Raw genomic sequence first — 20,203 nt, 5'->3', positions numbered from 1 at the left:
AAGGAGACAATACTATGAAAGTGGGGCCCAGAGAAAGGAAAACAGCCCTTTGGTGGACTATGCACATTGCCCCTACCTCAGTAGCTTTGGACTTTGTCTCCTCCAGAGTATGCACCAAGTCTACATTGTCCAACATATTCCCAGTGGAAGTTGCCAATTCACGAAGGAGGGAGTCTTCCAGATCCTTCAACAAATTCTTGTTTTCACTCGTTTCCTGGATGAGATGTTCTCTCTGCTCTTCCAGTTCACGCCTTTCAAATCCTACAATAACGCTTAGTAGCTGGTCTTCTAAACCTTTCAGAGTAACTGGAAGGAATTTAACAAGGTCACTTAACAGAAGGTTAGTTTTCCAAAATTACTTTCACTCTAAGATGACAGTTAGAAATCTCTTAATAAGGTCAAAGGTGCCACAAGTTATGTTTTGCTTGCAGACTTTCCCTGTGGTCACTGTGGGAAAGAGCAGGGCTCTTCTTACATTCTCATGAGTACTGTTTGATCAATCAAGTAGCTTTGTTGGTAGTTACTGCATTGGTTCCAAAGACTGAGATGAATAAACCTAGAGCCAACTTTTCATCAGTTCCCACTAAACTCCTTGAAGATTCCCCCGCCAAAAAAGGTTGACCCAACAGTAAAGGTTACATAGCAAGGTTTCATATCTACTGCACAATTTGAGAGTTGAGAATGCCTTGGGAATGGAGGCTCTCCCAGGAATGGTCTGAAGCTGCAAGGTCTGCCCTGGGGCAGTGTCTCCATTGGAGACTCTCAGGGAAGCCCATGTTTGCCAGACTGAGTGCCATGGAAGAAAGATGAGGTGTAAATCTTGTATCTCACCTTTCCTCTCATGGCTCCAAGGCAGCAAATAAACAACAGGAAAACTATGTAACTCAGAAGAGCCACCTGCAGCTTCTTCAAATGCCTCAGATGGAATGGCTGGTTGCTAAATGATCAGAAAGGCCACATCCAAGGACATGAGTTAATTTACCCTGGAATGCTTGTATCACTATCCTAGCGTTGCTTAACTTCAGCTCTTGAATTTTGAATATTCACAACTTTAGGTCAACAAAGTAGGATCTACATCCATCTAATTCTGCTATGAATTTCCCACCTGACTACAAGGTGTCTAGAGTGGTGAAGGTTATAGATCTTTGCTGAAAGAATACAACCAGGGACAACTCATAATCCAGTGGGTGGGTAGAAAAATTCTGGACTGATTGCCAGCCCGATTAATTTGCTCACCTGTGTAGTTGATGACCATGGCTTTGCCAAACACTGATGGTGAATATTTAGGATTGGATAGTTTGGTGTTCAGATACAGCTTGAAATTGGCATCATAGTCAACCTCCTTGTCTCCAAGAACAATGAATGTTCGGCCCTGGGCACATTTTATGTTCTTTTCTAATACATTATCAATCACGGGGTCAATGTATTCATCAACATCATGGAACAAGAAAGGATTCCCATATTTTATGGCCATTTCGAGTTGCTTAAGGAAATCAGGATCATTGAAGGAAGCCATCTGAGAAATAATGAGATATGGATATATGAGCACGATGAGTAGTTAAATTGCTTAATCATAGAATCATAGAATCATAGAGTTGGAAGAGACCACAAGGGCCATCGAGTCCAACCCCCTGCCAAGCAGGAAACACCATCAGAGCACTCCTGACATATGGTTGTCAAGCCTCTGCTTAAAGACCTCCAAAGAAGGAGACTCCACCACACTCCTTGGCAGCAAATTCCACTGTCGAACAGCTCTTACTGTCAGGAAGTTCTTCCTAATGTTTAGGTGGAATCTTCTTTCTTGTAGTTTGGATCCATTGCTCCGTGTCCGCTTCTCTGGAGCAGCAGAAAACAACCTTTCTCCCTCCTCTATGTGACATCCTTTTATATATTTGAACATGGCTATCATATCACCCCTTAACCTCCTCTTCTCCAGGCTAAACATGCCCAGCTCTCTTAGCCGTTCCTCATAAGGCATCGTTTCCAGGCCTTTGACCATTTTGGTTGCCCTCCTCTGGACACGTTCCAGTTTGTCAGTGTCCTTCTTGAACTGTGGTGCCCAGAACTGGACACAGTACTCCAGGTGAGGTCTGACCAGAGCAGAATACAGTGGCACTATTACTTCCCTTGATCTAGATGCTATACTCCTATTGATGCAGCCCAGAACTGCATTGGCTTTTTTAGCTGCCGCGTCACACTGTTGGCTCATGTCAAGTTTGTGGTCAACCAAGACACCTAGATCCTTTTCACATGTACTGCTCTCAAGCCAGGTGTCCCCCATTTTGTATTTGTGCCTCTCATTTTTTTTGCCCAAGTGCAATACTTTACATTTCTCCCTGTTAAAATTCATCTTGTTTGTTTTGGCCCAGTTCTCTAATCTGTCAAGGTCGTTTTGAAGTGTGATCCTGTCCTCTGGGGTGTTAGCCACCCCTCCCAGTTTTGTGTCATCTGCAAATTTGATCAGGATGCCCTTGAGTCCATCATCCAAGTCGTTGATAAAGATGTTGAATAAGACCGGGCCCAAGACAGAACCCTGTGGCACCCCACTAGTCACTCTTCTCCAGGATGAAGAGGAACCATTGATGAGCACCCTTTGGGTTCGGTCAGTCAGCCAGTTACAAATGCAGCGCTTCATCTCCTAAGTCCTATTTCAGAATGATCAAAACAAGCATTTTAAAACTGAAAGGTTATGCTCTCTGCAACTGCATATTTTTATTTCATTTGACAGAAAAATTAAGGGTAGGCCAAATATCTGAAGTAAACTTCAAATAGGCCCCATCATTTGACATCCTCCACTCCAACGATACAACACAGCTTATTGAGAAACCTGAGGCAGGTCCCTGTGTGACGGACAGGAGAGTCAGACCAGTTCCTGGTGATGCAATGCCTCAGAATTCCGCCAGAGAGCTGAAGCCTCTCTCTAATTGGCTACCAAGACAGCTAGTCAGAGGGGGGTGGAGCAGCACTTTGGGTGGGAGAATAAAAGGGGCAGTTTCTGAGATGGAGATGGTTGAAGAGAGAGCTGGAGGGAGAGTTGGTTCTGGATAGAAACATCCACTCTGAGGAAAATATCTAAAGCTAGAGAAAGGATTCTCTGAGATTAGATTGGAAGACATTGTTTAAGGTTTTGTGAGAGTATTCAGTTAAGTTTGAGCCAGGAGAAGTAGAAGCTGTGAGGACTCAGTCTCCTTGGGTCTCATTCCAGTCAGGGAAACAGAGATCTTCTAAAAAGAGAAGACCATTTGGAATAACTTGGGAGTGTGATTGTTAAAAGGTTGGATAACTGACAAAAAGTACCACCTTCTGTAGGAACTAAAGTGCTAAGCTGTGAAGGAAGCTGTTTATGAAGTTTGTATATGAACCAAAGTATTAAGCTGTATCACTGAAGTAATTAAACTTAAGGAACCGAAGTAAAATAACTCCATATAAGCTGAGCATTTCCCAGCTATTCTGGAAAGCTGTAACAACTATCTGAAGTGTAATAACTGAACTTAAGCAACTGAAGTTTGAAAGAAGCTGTGTGTTTACTACTTTGTTCAGAAGCCTGTAACTTCCATTAGATTTAGTATACTTATTAATAGGTTAACTGTTTCCTGAAAGAACATTACTTCCTGATACATCCTTTGTTTTATCCACTTTATTCTATATAATAAATCTTTCTTATTTGTTCAACTTCTGCCTGAGTCTCCACGTATCTAGGATTTCCCTCATAGACAAAATCCAGAAAGATAACCTGTGGTGGTTATTTTAGTGTATGTAGTTTGGATCCACTGCAATCAGTATACAGAGGTGGGATCCACTACATCAGTAAGAGTCACCTATTACTGAGCTCCATCCATGTATCTGAACCTACCTTGAAGTTCTAGGTCAGGGGCCACCAACCTTTTTGGATTAGCAGGCACATTCTGCAAAATGTTGCAGGCACCAGTAACAAAATGGCTGCCATGGGAGCATAGTTCATCACAAAATGGATGTCATGGGGTGGGGGCATGGCATAAAAGAAAATGAGAGACAATGCAGTCATTGTTTACTTCCTGCCCCCCGCCCCCACACACAACAATGCGTCTAATAACAACAGAGAACATTCCCCAACACCAGGAAGCACACACACACCAAAAATGAAATAATCTAAAATTTGTTTTCTAAAATTAAGACTGCCCTAGGCCACCCACCTGGTGCCCATGGCTGCTGGGTTGATGATCCCTCTTCTAAGTCTACCTTAAAGTGTTCTGTTGGCCTTAATCAGTCTGTCCCTTATTCTCCAGGGTGGTTCACTGGCCAATTTCCAGTAATATGGAAAGGTTTTGAGCTGTGTAAATTCCTTTTAAGTGAAAAAATTAGCCTTACCCTGAGGTTATTTCTTTCTTCTTTCCTCTTGATCCAATTTAACGCTTGTTGCTGTGGGTCAATACATAGCGGAAAACGGCTGGCCCGTGTGGTGAGAATGCCATTTTGAACTGAGAGCTCATCAGGAGGTAGACCTTGAGACCCCCACCTGAAATTAGAGCAAGCAAGGGAAGCCATTTTTGTATGGCAAAAGAGAACCCGTCAGCTGAAAAAATAAGTGCGAATGTTTGTGTGTGCTTGAGCTATGTCAGGGGCAGAGACGTACCTCAGAGTTGGTGAAACCATAGGCCCTGAGGAGGCACAGAAATCACCCAGAAATCACTGTGTGTGGTGTGCCTCTGAGCTTCGGTCCTTTCCCCTTTACACAGCCCACCTTCCTTCTCTTTCAGGGAAGTGTTTAGCGCCTCTTGAGGGACGGAGCCCACAATGAACCCTCTCCCATCTGCTGCTTGGCTCCCTTTCCCGCCCTCCCCAATTTGTTGTTTGGGCTTCACCATTTGGCCAGCCTGCCCTTCTGCAGCCTTGGCAGTCTTGGCTCCCCTCCCCATCCATAGCTTCCATCAAGCTGAATTGTGTGCCAGGGAGCAGCAGCCCTGAGAGCTTGGGAAGACCAGCCAGCTGGGTTGAGTCCAGAAGACCCTGGACGCCTCTCCCATCTGCATCCCCAGTCCCAGATGATGAAGAGAGAAGGGAAAGAGGTGGAGAAGTGCTTATTATAAAGTGGGGTTACACACACACAGTTGCACACTCCCTAGGGTCCTTTCTTCACCAAACTAAAACTGCCACAAAGGCCCAATTTAAACTGCCATGCTTGAAGACCCTTAGTCACCCTGTTTTGGAAACGGTTTGTTGGGGTCAGTTAAGCAAAAGCTTCACTGCCAACGTCACCCTAATTGTCTGTTTTGAAATCACTGTGAGTGAACTATGATACAAAGACATGCAATTCCCCCCCTCCAACCTTTCATCCTCACCTCACCCTCCCTCCAGATGCTTTGAATACTTGGATCGTGTAAAACGTAGTAATTTCTAATGTGGCTATTGTGGTAAAGTGATTTTTTTCTGGAGAGCGGTGTCAATACAGCTCCTTGCCAATGGCACAAGGGACCCTAGGGACTCTAGTCAGGGGGACAAAATAGCCGCTGAATGAAAGGGTGCGTAATATGCTGTGGAGGGAGCAAATCATCAACTGAAAGGTGGTTTGGCCTTGGCTCTGAAGCCCATTGGCAGGAAGATCCTGTGGAAACCACAGAGATGTTAAAACTGCGACATAAAAGGAACAGGCCCATCCCTACCTGCTAATCTCAACGTCATCAGTCAGCAGGTTTTCTAATCTGAAAGGCTTGCTGAGGGGAATATCTCGCTCATGGATATCTGATTGCCAAACATCCTTAATCATCTCGTCACGAAACTCCCAGGTAAAGGCACCTTCGTAGCTCAGGAAGGCGGCACATAGCAGGCAGTCTCCCAACAGTTTCACTTGTCGTTTCTTTAATTCTTCCAAATCATTCATCCACCTGGCCAAAAATGAAGGAAAACAGAGCTCCTCTAGTAGATTAATAATAACTGAATTAATCCAACGAAGACTGCACCTTACCAAGATCCCTGTTGCCTTGCCCCTCGCAGTAAGCAGCAGGAACACTTACTGGGAGAGCAACGCAGCCCAACCCACCCTGCCAGCCACTATTGGATGACACTGCAACCCACAATTCTGGAATACTTCCTCCACTAGTTTCATGCTGATATTAAAAAGTGTGGGAACAGAACAGAATGTGCAGCACCAAAGACCACAAGGCAAAGCAAAAATCCCTTCGCACCGACCACTGAGTCCATTTTCTCAGAAAAGACTCAAAGGCTAGTGCAGCCCAGCAAGACAACCCAGAAAGATACCACGGTTGATGACATCAAAAGTCACTGAGAGGTTCAGGAGAAAACTTAACAATCTGCATTGATTGACTGACATGGCTTAACTAGTTGAACAAGCAGGGAAAAAAACAACCTATCTTCAGGATAGGTTTCTCCATGGTAGGAGACAGCTTGTGTAGCAGGGGTGAATTGCAGGCAGCTTCTACAAGCTGTGCAGCTAGAAACAGCAATCTATGCAGTCGCTGGCACAGCTAAGGTAAAACTCCCCTCTTTTGGGATGACAAATTTGGGAAGCCATTTTGGCAATCCTGTCTGGTTGAGAGAGAAATTTTAGTAACATGCATCAGGGTGTCATTTCTACTAATGTGTGGGAACTATGATGGTTGTGGAGAACTGCAGGTATCATTTCCTCCATCATTAACACCATCTTCTCCTGGCTTATTGAATAAAAATGGGGCAGGGAGACATTATGGGGGAAATGGCAGCTGCCAAGTAACCAATAGACACCAAAAGGCACCACCTGTAACAATAGCAGAACTATATTTGAAATCAACAACTACAGACAACATATTAGGGATGATTGAATCTGTCAGTTTTAGTTTCTCTCAGTTTCTCCATACTTCCACAGCAGTTTGTGAATTTTTTTTAAAAGTCCTCAGGAAAATTTATCAGCAAACCTCTCCTAATAAACACATTTTTGCATGAAATTTTGCCTGATATACACATTTACAATTTCCTCTAATGCATTTTTGTATGTTATTTTCACAAATATATGCATTTCTATACACACATTACCCTACTATAAGTATTTTTGTGCAGATTCGTTGGCTGGAGAGCTGCATTGCAAAATTCAAATAAATGCAAATTTTGAAGGTGGCTGTGTTTTGTTTTACATGCTTTTTTGGAAAGGCTGATTACCGATAGGTAGTCTCACCTTTAAAGGTAGACTTGATGAAATTCCTCCCCATCCCTAAGAAAAGATGGAGAGAGAAAACTGTTTCTCTTAGTAGGCTGCAGTTCTACAGATTTACTAGTTATTTTCCCTCCCCCAAAATATGCAAAAAGGTGTTGCTAAACCTCCCCTCCAATTTCCACTCTAAACATTCAATAGAGAATTAATGGTGCTGACTATAATGTACTTGGCCCCTTCAGAGAAGCCTCACTTGCCTTATATTTTCAGATCCCAATCCTGAGATAAGTTTGTCAGCAGCAATAAGACGCCGTTCCATAAGTTCAGCTTCTTCCTGAAGCTGCTGTTTTTCCCTTATGGCTGCCTCGTACTTATCTCCCAGAGCTTTCAGCTCATTCTGGATGGCTGTCAGCTCATTCTGGATCTTCTCCAGTTCACGTTTACTTAAGAAGAAATTCCGTTCCAGTCTGGCCACCTGTGTGGAGGACAATCAGCTGAATAAGGCAGCAGCTCAAAGATACAGCAGCCCTCACCCATCAGCCCACTTCGAAAAGCTTTGCAAAACATTCAAGGCCCAGCTGATTTCCATGGGGACAATCTGCCCCTGACCACATCCAATAGTTTCTCCAACTTTCAGCACTTTGATGCCTGCCTCTTCCAGGTGAGCTGTCTGTACAGCTGGAATGGCATGAAAATAGCAGGATATGGAGTTTGGGGGGAGGCTGCTTCACTAGCATAGTAAGCTCAGAAGAAATCATAGGAAGCATCTCGTTTTAAAACATCTGATCTTCTATCTGCCCATCACTGAAAAACTGGGGTGCGGGGTTGCTAAATCACAGGACAAACTGCAGCATGCATTTCACAACAACAATAGATTAATGTAATCCATAAAATATTGTTATGGCTTTGCAGGGGGGAAGGGTCCCCTAAAATTCCTTGGTGCCAGGTTCTCCCCATTATTTCTGAAATTAGTAAATGTGGGGTTGGATCAGTGGATTTAGCAAGGCCTAAAACATAAGTCAAGACAGCTTCCTCAGGAGATTAGCTGAGAGAGATTCTATCAAAGAACAAAACAGGTGATGGCAGAGTCATTACACTGATGAAGGTTGGGACATTCAGTCTCAGACAAGAAGGGGGGTTGGGTTCCATCCCCAGCTGTGTGTTAGGTACCAAAAGGCAATAGCAGAGTTGGGAGGGGGAGGTTGCCCAGGTTACAAGAGGTGTGATGTCACCACAGAAAGTGTGCTTTTGCATGGGGATTATGTTATGTTTTAGCAAAAGTTTTGGGAAAGTAGAAAGGTAGGGCCAGGTGCCATGCAGACTGACAGAGAGAGAAGCTGTGTGGAGGAGACACAAAGATGGTGTTTCGGTTGTCTTTGAATCCAATGCTGTGCTGCTATGGGGAGCAAGCCTCTCTTGAGATGTGATGCTTGGAACCGTCTCTCCATCAAGACTTAGCTATAAATATGTGTAAGTGAACAATAAATCATAAAGACACTACAGTCTTCCTTATGCCTAATTATCCAACAGAAATACAAACCCTGATTAAGTGTCTAGATCTTTGGAATTTTGCATCACTCAAAAGAGATTGGGGCGGCCAGTAACAATAGGCATTACAGAGCACCACGAAAAGAAGGCAAGTGAGGCAAGGAAAAGGATCTCTAACAGAAATTATCAACATCCTCACCAAACAACAATTCCCAGACTTCTCTGAGAGAAAGTATGGCAAGTAAATTGGTATAAAATAAGCACATGTTTGTGGTGCAGGTGAAAAAGAAGACATTTTCACCCTTTAGCTATGGTGGTATAGTCCCTAAAACATTTTTCAAAACTCTTTGGATATGTAGCTTCTGCTAATCCCCTCAAAACAGCACCATGCTAGATTTAATGTGTGACTAAAGCTCTCAACATAGACAATAGAGCATGTGCCCATGGTACCTCTGTGAAAGGTTTCAGGAACTAACCCCTCAAAAGCAGCTGGGATAGCTCAGTTGACAGAGCATGAGACTTTTAATCTCAGGGTTGTGGGTTCAGGCCCCATGTTGGGCAAAAGATTCCTGAATTGCAGGGGGTTGAACTAGATGACCCTCGTGGTCCCTTCCAACTCTACAATTCTATGATTCTATGAAAAATCCAACACATGGGGTCCAATCTGGAGCCTCAGTGGCCTGGATGGTGTCCCTGTACTGATTCCCTAGTGTAAATTACACCCCAACATAGTTGCGCAGAGGCCTGTTTGGTTTCCCTTTCATGGCTATCAAGAGCAATTCTGGGGAGAGTGGTGCCATGGTGTGCCAAATCAGACCTCCTGGAACTTTGAAAATAAATAAATAAATAGAGAGACACTGGGAATGCCAATCACGCAAATTCCACATAGGGATGGGCAACGTGTCAATTTCTATTTTATGTTTTTCTGTTGTTGTTGTTGTTGTTATTTCTACCTCATCCATCTGGCTGGGTTTTCCCAACCACTCTGGGCGGTTTCCAACAAAAGATACATTAAAACATCAGTCATTAAAAACTTCCCTGTAAGTTCAGTTCTCCATATTTCACTATTAATTTGTGGATTATTATTTTTTTGAAGTCCTCATATATGCATTTTTCTATGCATTACTTGGCTGGAAAACTGCAATGTAAACTTTGGAGAAGTGCAAATTTCAAAGGATGGCTGTGATTTGTTTGCATATTGTTACGGAAAATGCAAATTAGGTATGTTTGCCTTGAAGTGCAAACTGAATCAAATTCCTCCTCCATCCCTCCTCCCAAGTCACATTTATCCCGGCCCTCATTGTGTTTACTGCCACTTCCATGCTTTCCCCTTGTACCTTTTCTCTCTTTGGCTTGACCTCCTTAGCTACATCACAGTAGCTCATAACAGCATCCACAAATTTCAGCATCCCTAAACCGGCTCTGCTGACAACTTCCATTTCTTCAAAGGTTGTGTTCAAGTTCTTTAGCAGTCCTCCAATTTAAAATGTCAGAGTTAATTTACAGTTTTAAGGCTAAAACACTTATTTCCCAGGATCAGAAGAGGATTGAAGTGGGAGGAACAGAACACAGCTCAGGTGTGGGGGGATACATTAAGTGAGGTTAGGGGCAGGGCCTCTCTGTTGCATCAGCTGCCTCATCAGATGCACACCTAAGAGGAGCTGAGAGATGTAGGACTGATGGACATGCCTTTCCCTATCTAGTACTTTTGACAACAAAGAGTTAATTCCTCACTCACTCCTGTCAGGACCGTGACAGACTCCCATCATCCCTGCCCATTGGTTAAGCTGGCTGGGGCTGACAGGAGCTGGGGTCCAACAGCGTATGGAGGCTCCCCATCCCTGATTTATAGAATGCAGTGGATACATTAAAGCCACACACCTAAAATAAAACCAGCATAGCTGTATCAAGAGTAGTTTGCTCCCTCCCTGTCCACATGGAGGCTGGTGTCAAATGGCTCTGGGCATGGGGGACAGTCAACTGGAGAAGAGGGGGCGGGAATCACCAGTGCCTGTTTCTGGCGGACTGCTCTTTCGCTTCCCAGAGGTTCTTCCATTACCAATAACCCTGTGGGGTGCAGGTAAGTGCCAAGGCACGTTTGCTGTGACCTGGGCTGCCCTAAGAACCAGCCCTGACTTTGAGAAACAAGAAGTGCCATATACAACTATGGACCTTCTTCCTTAAATATATGAATCCCTGAAAAGAAGACTGTGTGACATTTGCAGTATCAGACTGTAAAATGCAGTTTCAAGGGTACGATCAATTCTGCCGCTTAGCAATTTACCTCGGACGGATTTCACTTGACTCTGATTAATCGAATCAAAATCGATTTCCATAAGGGAGCGTAGGAAGTTGGCCTCTGACATCATTCCTTTGGCTGTTTTCCAGTTGAGTTCTTTGTAGCCTCTCATGATAAGGATGCACTCGCAAACAGTCTGCACCTGCTTAGGGGGCTTAGCAAAGGACCTGAAATGCAAAAATAAATATTAGGGCAAACAATACTCATAGATCATAGATCACAGAATTTCAGAGTTGGAAGGAACCCCTGGGGTCATCTAGTCAAGGCCCCTGCAATACAGAAATCTTTTTGCCCAGTGTGGGGCTCAAACCCACAACCCTGAGATTAAAAGTCTCATGCTTTTACCGATGGAACTATCCAGCCAATTGCTTACAGATTTTCTCCCTCCTTGAAATGTCGAGTCTCGGAAGACCTTAACTGAGCTGCACTGGGCTAGGCTGGGAATGGCCAAGGGGGAGCTCAAGCCTGCCTCTGAGTAGCACAGACCAACTGGACACACTCTTTGACAGCCTGCAAAGAACTCTAGTCAAATTCTTTGTGCTTATGTTTTCATGTTTTTTGTTCCTTCATTTTCCAAAAACCCCACATCACGTGTGGTTTTCAACAAGGCTGGCTTACCCATCAAACTGACAGGAAAGGAGGGGAAAGCTCTCTGCCTTCCTCCCACCTGCCAAAGATGAGAATCTGATAACATTCCTGCCAAAAGTAACAGGAATTAAAATATTTAAATGTGAAGGATAGAGCTTGGGTTCAGCAGCCTAGACCAAGAGTGGTTAACCTGTGGCCCTTCAGATGCTGCTTGACTATAGCTCTTATCTTCCTGGCTATTGGTCATGCTGACTAGTGCTGGGAGTAGAGAGAGCCACAGGTTAATTCCACCCCCACCCCCCCGACCTAGACACAAAAAGAAATATATTGGAAAAGAGAGTGGAGGGAGAGAAAACCCCAAGAAAACTGCATGCCCCTAGTTGCTGGTGAGTTGTAGGCAGCTGGTGAGCTGGAGGGCCGTGTGTAATCTGCCTCCCCTTTAGCTACTGAAGGCAACTAGTCCTCTGTCCCCAAGGAGAGGATATAACTCAACTGGACATTGTCTCCTACAATGTGATTGGAAACAGATGGTAAGCAAACTTTAAATAGGTGCAATATGGATACAAAATTGGTATTAGAGCTGGTGTGAGCGCTTATGATGAGCAATGGACATTTCTGTGTAAAGTCATTTCCTGTGCCAGGACGGCCGTAGTTCAAGTACCTGATCTCAGTGACATCAGATTTGTCAAGCTTCTGAAGTTCTAGTTTTGCGGCCTCCAAGATGGGCATGGCTTCTGCCAGGGCTGTTTCGGCGTCCTTCTTCTCCACTGCAATGACTTTGTTCTGCTCTTCTATTTCTATGGCTTTTTCCACAGCCAGCTTTTTCTTCTCCTCAGCTAATATGTAGGACAAGGATGATTGCAAAAATTACTCCTCAGAACTGGCATCAGCTTCTTCAACACTGCTACAATACTGATGCACTTTTACAATGCAGGCAAGGGGAAGCTTTTGGCATTGCTGGGTTGTAGTCCAACAACATTTGAATTCCAATGCAGGGGTGAACGAAGGCGACGTGACACCTGGGGCAGGGCATGGCTACATAGGATGCATGTATGCCGTCGCTAGGTACGATGCATGCGCCATAAGTAGTGACACCACACATGCGCTGTACATAGTGGTTTGGCAGCAGTGGTGCTCCAGCCCCATACAGACGGTCCTGGGATCCTCTGCTCGTGGCTGCAGCCGCGAACAGAGGATCTTCTACATGCGGCTGTAGCGGCACTGGAGGGATCCCACCGCCGTCCGTACGGCGCTCGAGCGGCACCAGCGGCAAACTGCTATGTACAGCGCATGTGCGGAGCCATTATGTACAGTTCATGCGTGCAGCACCACACATGCACTGTACATAGCAGTTTGCCGCCGGCACCGGGATCCTCTGCTCGCAGCTGCAGCCGCCAATGGACGATCCTCCACATGTGACTGCGGCGGTGCAATGGAAGCCTTCTTGTCAAACACCCCCAGACATGGCACCCGGGGCGCACCGCATGCCCCACCCACCCCCGCTGCAACGCCACTGTTCCAATGATGGCTTTTCTAAAACCATCGCTTCAGTTGTGGGAGGGAGGGGGATCATGTAACAACACTACCGTGTGGGGTGTGTTATTCAGATGAATTTGATAGAGATTATTTCAAATAATGTCCTTGCAAAGTTTTCTTCTTCATCATCCCAGCAGTTCAGACCACAGTGTGCCATACATGGAAGGAAGTGTTACAGTTTCAGTTGGTTTTCTTGACTCATCAAATAAAACCAGACCCCATTGTAGGTTGAATCAGTGATGCATTTAACTCCTCTAATGAAAGGTTACTGGTAAATTTAGTTAGGGTTCTTCCTAAAGGTACTGAATGATTCTTCCTCTCCCCACAACCAAAAATCAAAAAAGCAAGAAATTCTTTGGGACTTGATCCATCTTTGGAGAAACAACAACTTATAAATGCAAATTTAGAAAGATGCAGTAATAGAACACACAATCCTAAATTGGCTCAGCACATGAGAATTTCTAGGCTTAGCAGCCTGTGATCTGCCAGGGAATAAAAATGAATAAAAAGAGAGCCACCCAAGAGAGCCCAGTTTAGTTTGTGGGGTAAGTCCTCTAAACCTGAGTGAATTATGACTGTAAGAAACACTTGCCAATTGCTGTGTTAGTTGCAATCTCCTGTAATAAGGCTTCACAGGCCGCTGATTTCTCTGCCAGCACAATCCTTTGCTCAGCAAGCTTCAGGTTGAGCTCATCCAGCTGAACTGTAGCTTCTTTAAGTTTGTCTAAACCACCCTCCAGTCGTTTGCACTGAGCTTTGGGAAAGAGGAGGAGAAATAAGATGTGGCTGTCCTGGCTGCACATGTAAAACAATGTGTTTGCTCTTAATTTATGTAATTTACAGTACAGTCCTACTGAATTCAATGGAGCTTACTCCCAAGTAAGTGCAGTTATGATTGCAGCCTTAGGCCATGCACAGAACTGACTTTGCACAATATTTTGTATGAGATTTGCAAAACTTCGTAAGAACACAGATGTTACCCCAAATGAACTGATTCTTTTCATCCAGCAGTTTGCAGTAGGTGTTGATGAAATCAAGATAATTTTTGGGGGTGACGTAGTTGCTCCGTCTGAGTTTCTGCTGAAATCTTTTGCTGTAGAGCCCCACTGAACCATGGACCATGACACTGTGTTCAATGACTGCCTCAGTTTTTTCAGATGGGATCAGTGGGTTGTTCCCTGGGAAAGAGAGAAAAAACATGCTTACCTGCAAAGTACAGAAGGCGAACAGAGTAGATGCTGGAGGTCAGTGTTGCCACACACAAACGCAGTAGAGAGACACACAAGTTGTTATTGGTCTTTCTGGCTCAAAGAAATTAAGAAATACTAGTCTCTGTCATATCAAAGGTGCATTTCACTTAAGATGAACCCACACAATTAATCATGAGTAGTTCCCTCCTCTCCAGTGTTTTCTTTTTTCTTTAATTAAAGTAGTTTCTCAGGCTGCAATCTCCAATAGAAGATTGGTGGAGGCTATGGGTGGAAGATAAGGTGTCGTAACCCTTTATTCTCTTCCAGTTTTTCACCTCCAAAATCAAGTGCCTCTCCACCCCAAGCTGCTTTTGGCCTCACAGAGGAAAACAAAGGGAAGGGTATTTGCTTCCTTCCTCCATAAGTAACAGCACTGGGAGAAGAGATAAGAAGAGCTATAGCAGGTCATAAGTTAAACAAGGAATAGGAATATAGTAAAGGAAGGGGGAAATTAAGGCACGGGGAAGAATATGTTTCCTTCAATTACATGCCCATTAGCCTCTTGCTTCAAAAATGTTTACATACCCAAAAAGAAATTAGCAACAGCATCTAGAGCCTGAGGTGGCCAGGGCAAGAACCAGTCGATCCCAGTGTTATTGACAAGACCTTTGAAGAGAAATAACAAGGTTAATACTAGTGATGCAGGGCAGCAAGTTGATCTTTTCCCTTGTGCTAGGAATTTTGAGGTCTTAGATATATGGTAATGTTCATAAGTGTACCAACCAAGCACGTACATAGATCAGCACAGGAAGACCGACCTGAAACCATTTTGATTCCCAAACTGAGCAAATTATTTCTCTGCAAGGTCAAAGTGGTAAACCTCCCCATTGTCTCTTTCCTCACAAATCCTGTCTTAAGGGCACATTTAAGATATGAATAGGGTGCGAGCCTGTGACATGGCCCAGGAACTAAGTATTTATCATTACAAAAGACTGGCCAGGCTCCCCAGGCAATCCAATCAAGTAACCTGCCAGACAGGAGATAAACCACGACAGGAGAAAAACAACATTCAAATTTCTGTTTTAGACCGCCTTTTCTGTGATGTAGGTATGATGTATCTGAGGGGTGGTCTTAGGTTACACCCCTTCTGTGATGTATGTATGATGTTTCTGGGGGTGGTCTTGATCTGCAGGGTGTCAATTTCAAAAGTCCATATAAGGCCTTGCGCGCCATTGTTCTGGGTTCCTCCTCCTTTCCTGCGTGTGAGGGGAGCACCCTGTTGCAACAGATCAATAAAGATCAGGCTTACTAGCTGCTTTGCTTCTCAGTAGTCTCTGGTTGGCCTCTGTTATTTTCTCCTACCAATAGGGAACCTACGTAAGGACTCTATATGGGCTCTTGGATACTCCGTAAGGGAAAAGGGCAATTTTTGTTTACAACACCCTCCCCCAGTTCTTCCTCCTCTTACATCTTTACTCTGTGTCATAGCTATACTAAAAGGGGGGACCATTTGCCAAAATCACTGTTGCCTTAATACCACCCTGTGTCAGTGGCAAGCCTGATGCAGACAAATTAAATTATGCCCATTAAATGAACTGGTTTATAGGCTTGCCGCAAAAGTTTTCTGTGGAACTCAAAGCTTTGATACCTTGCTACACCTTGGGCTTTCAAACTTTCTACCTTCAAGGAATTCCTTTCGTGTTGCCTTGGCTTCCAAAGAATTCCTGTGTTCCTGCCACATGACACTGTATATTGTAGAGGATCCTGGGTAATTTTCCAAGACACAGAAACTGGCTAGGCTTCTTAGACTTCACTGTTGCCTTGTGAACCCTAAACTTCACTGTTGCCTTGTGAACACTCTAAAGCAGCCTCTCTCCACCTTGGGTCAAGATGTTGCTGAACTACAACTTCCATCAGCCCCAGCAAGCACAGTCAATGGTCAAGGATGATGGGCTTTGTAATCCAACATGATCTGAGGATCAAAGCTTGGGAAAGTCTGCTCTAAAGCACAGCCAACACCTTCCCATGACTGCACACTGCAGGAGAAAACAAGTAGTTGTAGTTATCTGTTCTCAGGGATTCTTATCTACTTTCTTTAGGTGTCAGGCAAAAACATTTATTTTTCCTGTAAAATGGCCCTATATTTCAGTAGCATTTTAGGGGTAGCTGAGTCAGAAAATGTCAGCATGAGTCTAGTGTGCTGGGGGTCCGTGCAAAGCAAGTTTATTGCGATCAGAGTGTTGCAATGGATATTTAGTAAAAGCTTAAAGTTTCTCTTCACACTGTCAATTGACTTCCAGTAAGGCAGCATACCATTAAAAGGATATATATCGAGAGCTACTTGAGTACTTTGTAGGATCAGATCCCTACTTTCGCTTTTGTTGTTTTTAGTATTTGTAGTCTCTCAGTTATCAATCTGTAGTCCGCTGGCAGTAGGAGTTCAATATGGGTATGTCTTTAAGTTAACATCCTACATCAAAAACCTGACAGTACCTAACTACCGAAGGCTTTTCACCAAAGCCAGACTAAATGTCTTCCCCTCTGCAGTGTTGGATGGTAGGTTGAGAGGAGTTCCCTACCAGGACAGACTTTGCTCGTGTGCTCAAGACATCGATTCCATAAATCATATTTTGTTGCATTGTGCAAAATATGAGCAGGCCAGGGCTGAACTGATACTACCCTTGCTGGTACCTTTCCCGGGAAAATCAAAGGCTCACTATGTCAGGTTCCTACTGGAAGACCGGACAAAAGCTAGAACGTTAAAAGGTAAAGGTAAAGGTACCCCTGCCCGTACGGGCCAGTCTTGACAGACTCTAGGGTTGTGCGCTCATCTCACTCTATAGGCCGGGAGCCAGCGCTGTCCGCAGACACTTCCGGGTCACGTGGCCAGCGTGACGAAGCTGCTCTGGCGAGCCAGCGCAGCACACAGAAACGCCGTTTACCTTCCCGCTAGGTAAGCGGTCCCTATTTATCTACCTGTACCCAGGGGTGCTTTCGAACTGCTAGGTTGGCAGGCGCTGGGACCGAGCAACGGGAGCGCACCCCGCCGCGGAGATTCGAACCGCCGACCATGCGATCGGCAAGTCCTAGGCGCTGAGGTTTTACCCACAGCGCCACCCGCGTCCCTGCTAGAACGTTAGCAGTGGCAAAGTTTTTATCGGTGGTTGCAAGAACAAATGAGCCCTATATTCTAAACAAAATGCTTGATTAACCTGGAGGTAGGCGGTATGAATTGTGTATTGATTTGTAATGATTTGTTGGGTCTCTGGACCGTAATAAAGATTGATTGATTGATTGATTGATTGATTGATTGATTTTTCGCCAGGCCTTTGGTCCTTAATAATCAGTGGGCTCAAGTGAGTGGAATGTTTTACTCCTGCCTTTTAAAAATCTGTTAGATTTCTATTTGTCCCCCTCCCTCCTTTCATGTCAGTTTCAATGCATGTGCTCATTTTTATATTGTAAGCCACTTTGCATTACCTTGGGGATGAAAAGTGACCAATAATTTAAAAAAATAGTAATAATAACTTCAAAGTTCAACAGAACAAGGATTCAAAACCATTGCTCTCCACTTTTGAAAACTAAGCTAATACCCACTTTTCAGTTTCATTTATCTGCATCCCAGGGGCAGAGAGGGGATGCCTGTTAACATACATACATACATACATACATACCTGGAAAATTTCGGCAACGTGTTCTCAGTGTTTCACCAACTGGGGACATCCCAAGGACAATATGGAGGTTGTTGGCACTCTTGTTTACAAAGTACTGCCAGACGCTTTCTTTGGCTGGGGCAGCTCCAGCTTTCATTGCTTCATTTGTAATCTGATTTAAAATATTGTCTCTTTCGTCATCTGGGAATAGGGCTGGCACCATTCCTATTAAATGAAGATAAGTTAAAAGAAGCTACTACTCCATGGTGAACATCCCGCCCCCCCCTACCACCCCCGGTAATCTCCTGTCTGGGTTATCTCACCCAATAAACTTCAGACTACTATGCATAATGACCATGATTATTTTATGTGATGCAAAGCACTCTCATCTTCTTCCAAGTGGGATTTCCTACCATTGCACAGAGGCAGATGGCTACAGTGCCCCCCACACCCTCCAACTCCACTCTGTAAAATATGAAGAATCGTAGAGAATTCAGGCTCAGCACTTTAAAGAACATGAGAGCAGACCAAGAGCCCATCTGGCACAAAATCATGTTCTTTCAGTGGCCAGCCAGAGAGCTGTGGGAAGCCTGCAAGCAGGATCTGAATGCAACATCAGTCTATCCACTTGTGATTGCCAGGATCATTTGGGTTGCCCTTTTCTGAACCTTTCCCAAATCTAGAATAGCTTCTTGAGGTTAGGTGACCAGAACTATACACATTATTCCAAGTGTGGATGCACCATCAGGGTCAGCACAAGACATTCTGAAATGTGAGGTGACCACAAAATGGCTCCTTCCCCTGGAAAGAAGAGGTGAGTAAATATCTACATCAGGAACAAGGGGGGGGGGGGGAGAATAAAGATCTGCATTGGAAACAAGGGTGGGAGGAGACCAACAGTGCCTCCTATTCACCAAGAGTCTGCTGGAGAGGTGACAGTTCCAGACTCCAAGGAGTATTTGCAGCTGTCACTGCCAGTGTGGCTGTGGCGGCAGCAGCAGGCAATGCCCCTGCAAATCCTGCCAGCCAAGGCTATTGCCTCACATTGTCTCATGGGTGGCCCAGCCCTGTACACCATAGGTATGTCGTTACCTGATGTTAGCATGTTGTTGATGAGTTCCAAGAACCCTTCCTCTGCCACATGAGCATCAGTAAATAGGAATATCATTATTTTATTCTCAATCCCAAGTTTTACATACAAAGATTTAAGATCTTCCCGCAAATTGTTTTCTCCATAACCACGGCTCAGAACTATTTCAAAAACCTAAAAGTAAAGTATGAAATTAGTTCTATTATTTTCACCTGAAGCACTGATTGGTGAAGTGCAGGTAGAGACATTCCCTTGAGTTGCAATTCCTTCATTTCAGAAGTTAAACAAAACCTGATTCTGTCTCTCCCGGGGTGATATAAGGCCATTTTATTTAGGTGAGTTGGTAGCTGACAATTTCTGCCTCCCCCCCCCCAGGGCTTTTAAAATTAATTACAGTACTTATATCCAACTACCGTATTTTTCGCACCATAGGACGCACCGGACAATAGGACGCACTTTGTTTTAGAGGGGGGAGAACAAGAAAAAAAATTTCTCCCCCTCTCTGCCCAGCGCCCCTTCAGCGAAGTGGCAGGAGGCGCTGCGCAGAGAGGGGGAGAACTTTCCCCCTCTTGTTTTCCCGCTCTAAAACAAGGTGCCGTTTAAGGTGCGTTCAGGCGGCTACCTTGGAAGCCTGGAGAGCGAGAGGGGGCGGTGTGCACTGACCCCTCTCGCTCTCCAGGCTTCAGGTTCATTTCGACCTGCTCTTTGGGGCTGGCGAGGGGAAGCCCACCACCAGCCCCAAAGAGCAGGTCAGGGAGCAGCGGAAAGGCGCAGCAGAGAGGCTCCTGCCATAGCCGCCCGTCACCTCTCCAGCCGGGAGAGCGCGCGCGGGGCTAAAGCAGCCCCCCGCGACCCTCTCCCGGCTGGAGAGGTGACGGGCGGCTATGGTAGGAGCTTCTATAGCCGCCCGTCACCTCTCCAGCAGCCCCACGCGCGCTCTCCCGGCTGGAGAGGTGACGGGCGGCTATGGCAGGAGCTTCTATAGCCGCCGGTCACCCCTCCAGCAGCCCCACGCGCGCTCTCCCGGCTGGAGAGGTGACGGGCGGCTATGGCAGGAGCTTCTATAGCCGCCGGTCACCTCTCCAGCAGCCCCACGCGCGCTCTCCCGGCTGGAGAGGTGACGGGCGGCTATGGCAGGAGCTTCTATAGCCGCCGGTCACCTCTCCAGCAGCCCCGCGCGCGCTCTCCCGGCTGGAGAGGTGACGGGCGGCTATGGCAAGAGCCTCAATAGCCGCCCGT

General features: G+C 45.2%; 1 protein-coding gene across 2 annotated transcripts in view; it reads right to left on the bottom strand.

Annotated features, from left to right (window-relative positions):
- DNAH10 (dynein axonemal heavy chain 10) overlaps window positions 1-20,203 on the bottom strand; it is a 117,984-nt gene that overhangs the window by 14,577 nt on the left and 83,204 nt on the right. For both annotated transcript variants that reach the window (XM_080985597.1, XM_080985598.1), the window contains 13 exons: window positions 18,967-19,138; window positions 17,896-18,099; window positions 14,807-14,887; window positions 14,012-14,209; window positions 13,624-13,785; window positions 12,157-12,331; window positions 10,893-11,074; window positions 9,946-10,082; window positions 7,378-7,595; window positions 5,640-5,861; window positions 4,348-4,495; window positions 1,237-1,516; window positions 77-306 (listed from right to left, as the gene is read on the bottom strand). In XM_080985597.1, coding sequence (XP_080841723.1) covers window positions 77-306; window positions 1,237-1,516; window positions 4,348-4,495; window positions 5,640-5,861; window positions 7,378-7,595; window positions 9,946-10,082; window positions 10,893-11,074; window positions 12,157-12,331; window positions 13,624-13,785; window positions 14,012-14,209; window positions 14,807-14,887; window positions 17,896-18,099; window positions 18,967-19,138 — 2,409 coding nt within the window. The remainder of the gene's footprint in view (window positions 1-76; window positions 307-1,236; window positions 1,517-4,347; window positions 4,496-5,639; window positions 5,862-7,377; window positions 7,596-9,945; window positions 10,083-10,892; window positions 11,075-12,156; window positions 12,332-13,623; window positions 13,786-14,011; window positions 14,210-14,806; window positions 14,888-17,895; window positions 18,100-18,966; window positions 19,139-20,203) is intronic.

Source organism: Podarcis pityusensis, assembly GCF_964106645.2.
Source record: "Podarcis pityusensis genome assembly, chromosome: 16".
NCBI lineage: Eukaryota > Metazoa > Chordata > Lepidosauria > Squamata > Lacertidae > Podarcis > Podarcis pityusensis.
The sequence above is the reverse complement of the archived record's forward strand: the minus strand, read 5'-3'. Positions and strand labels throughout refer to the sequence as shown.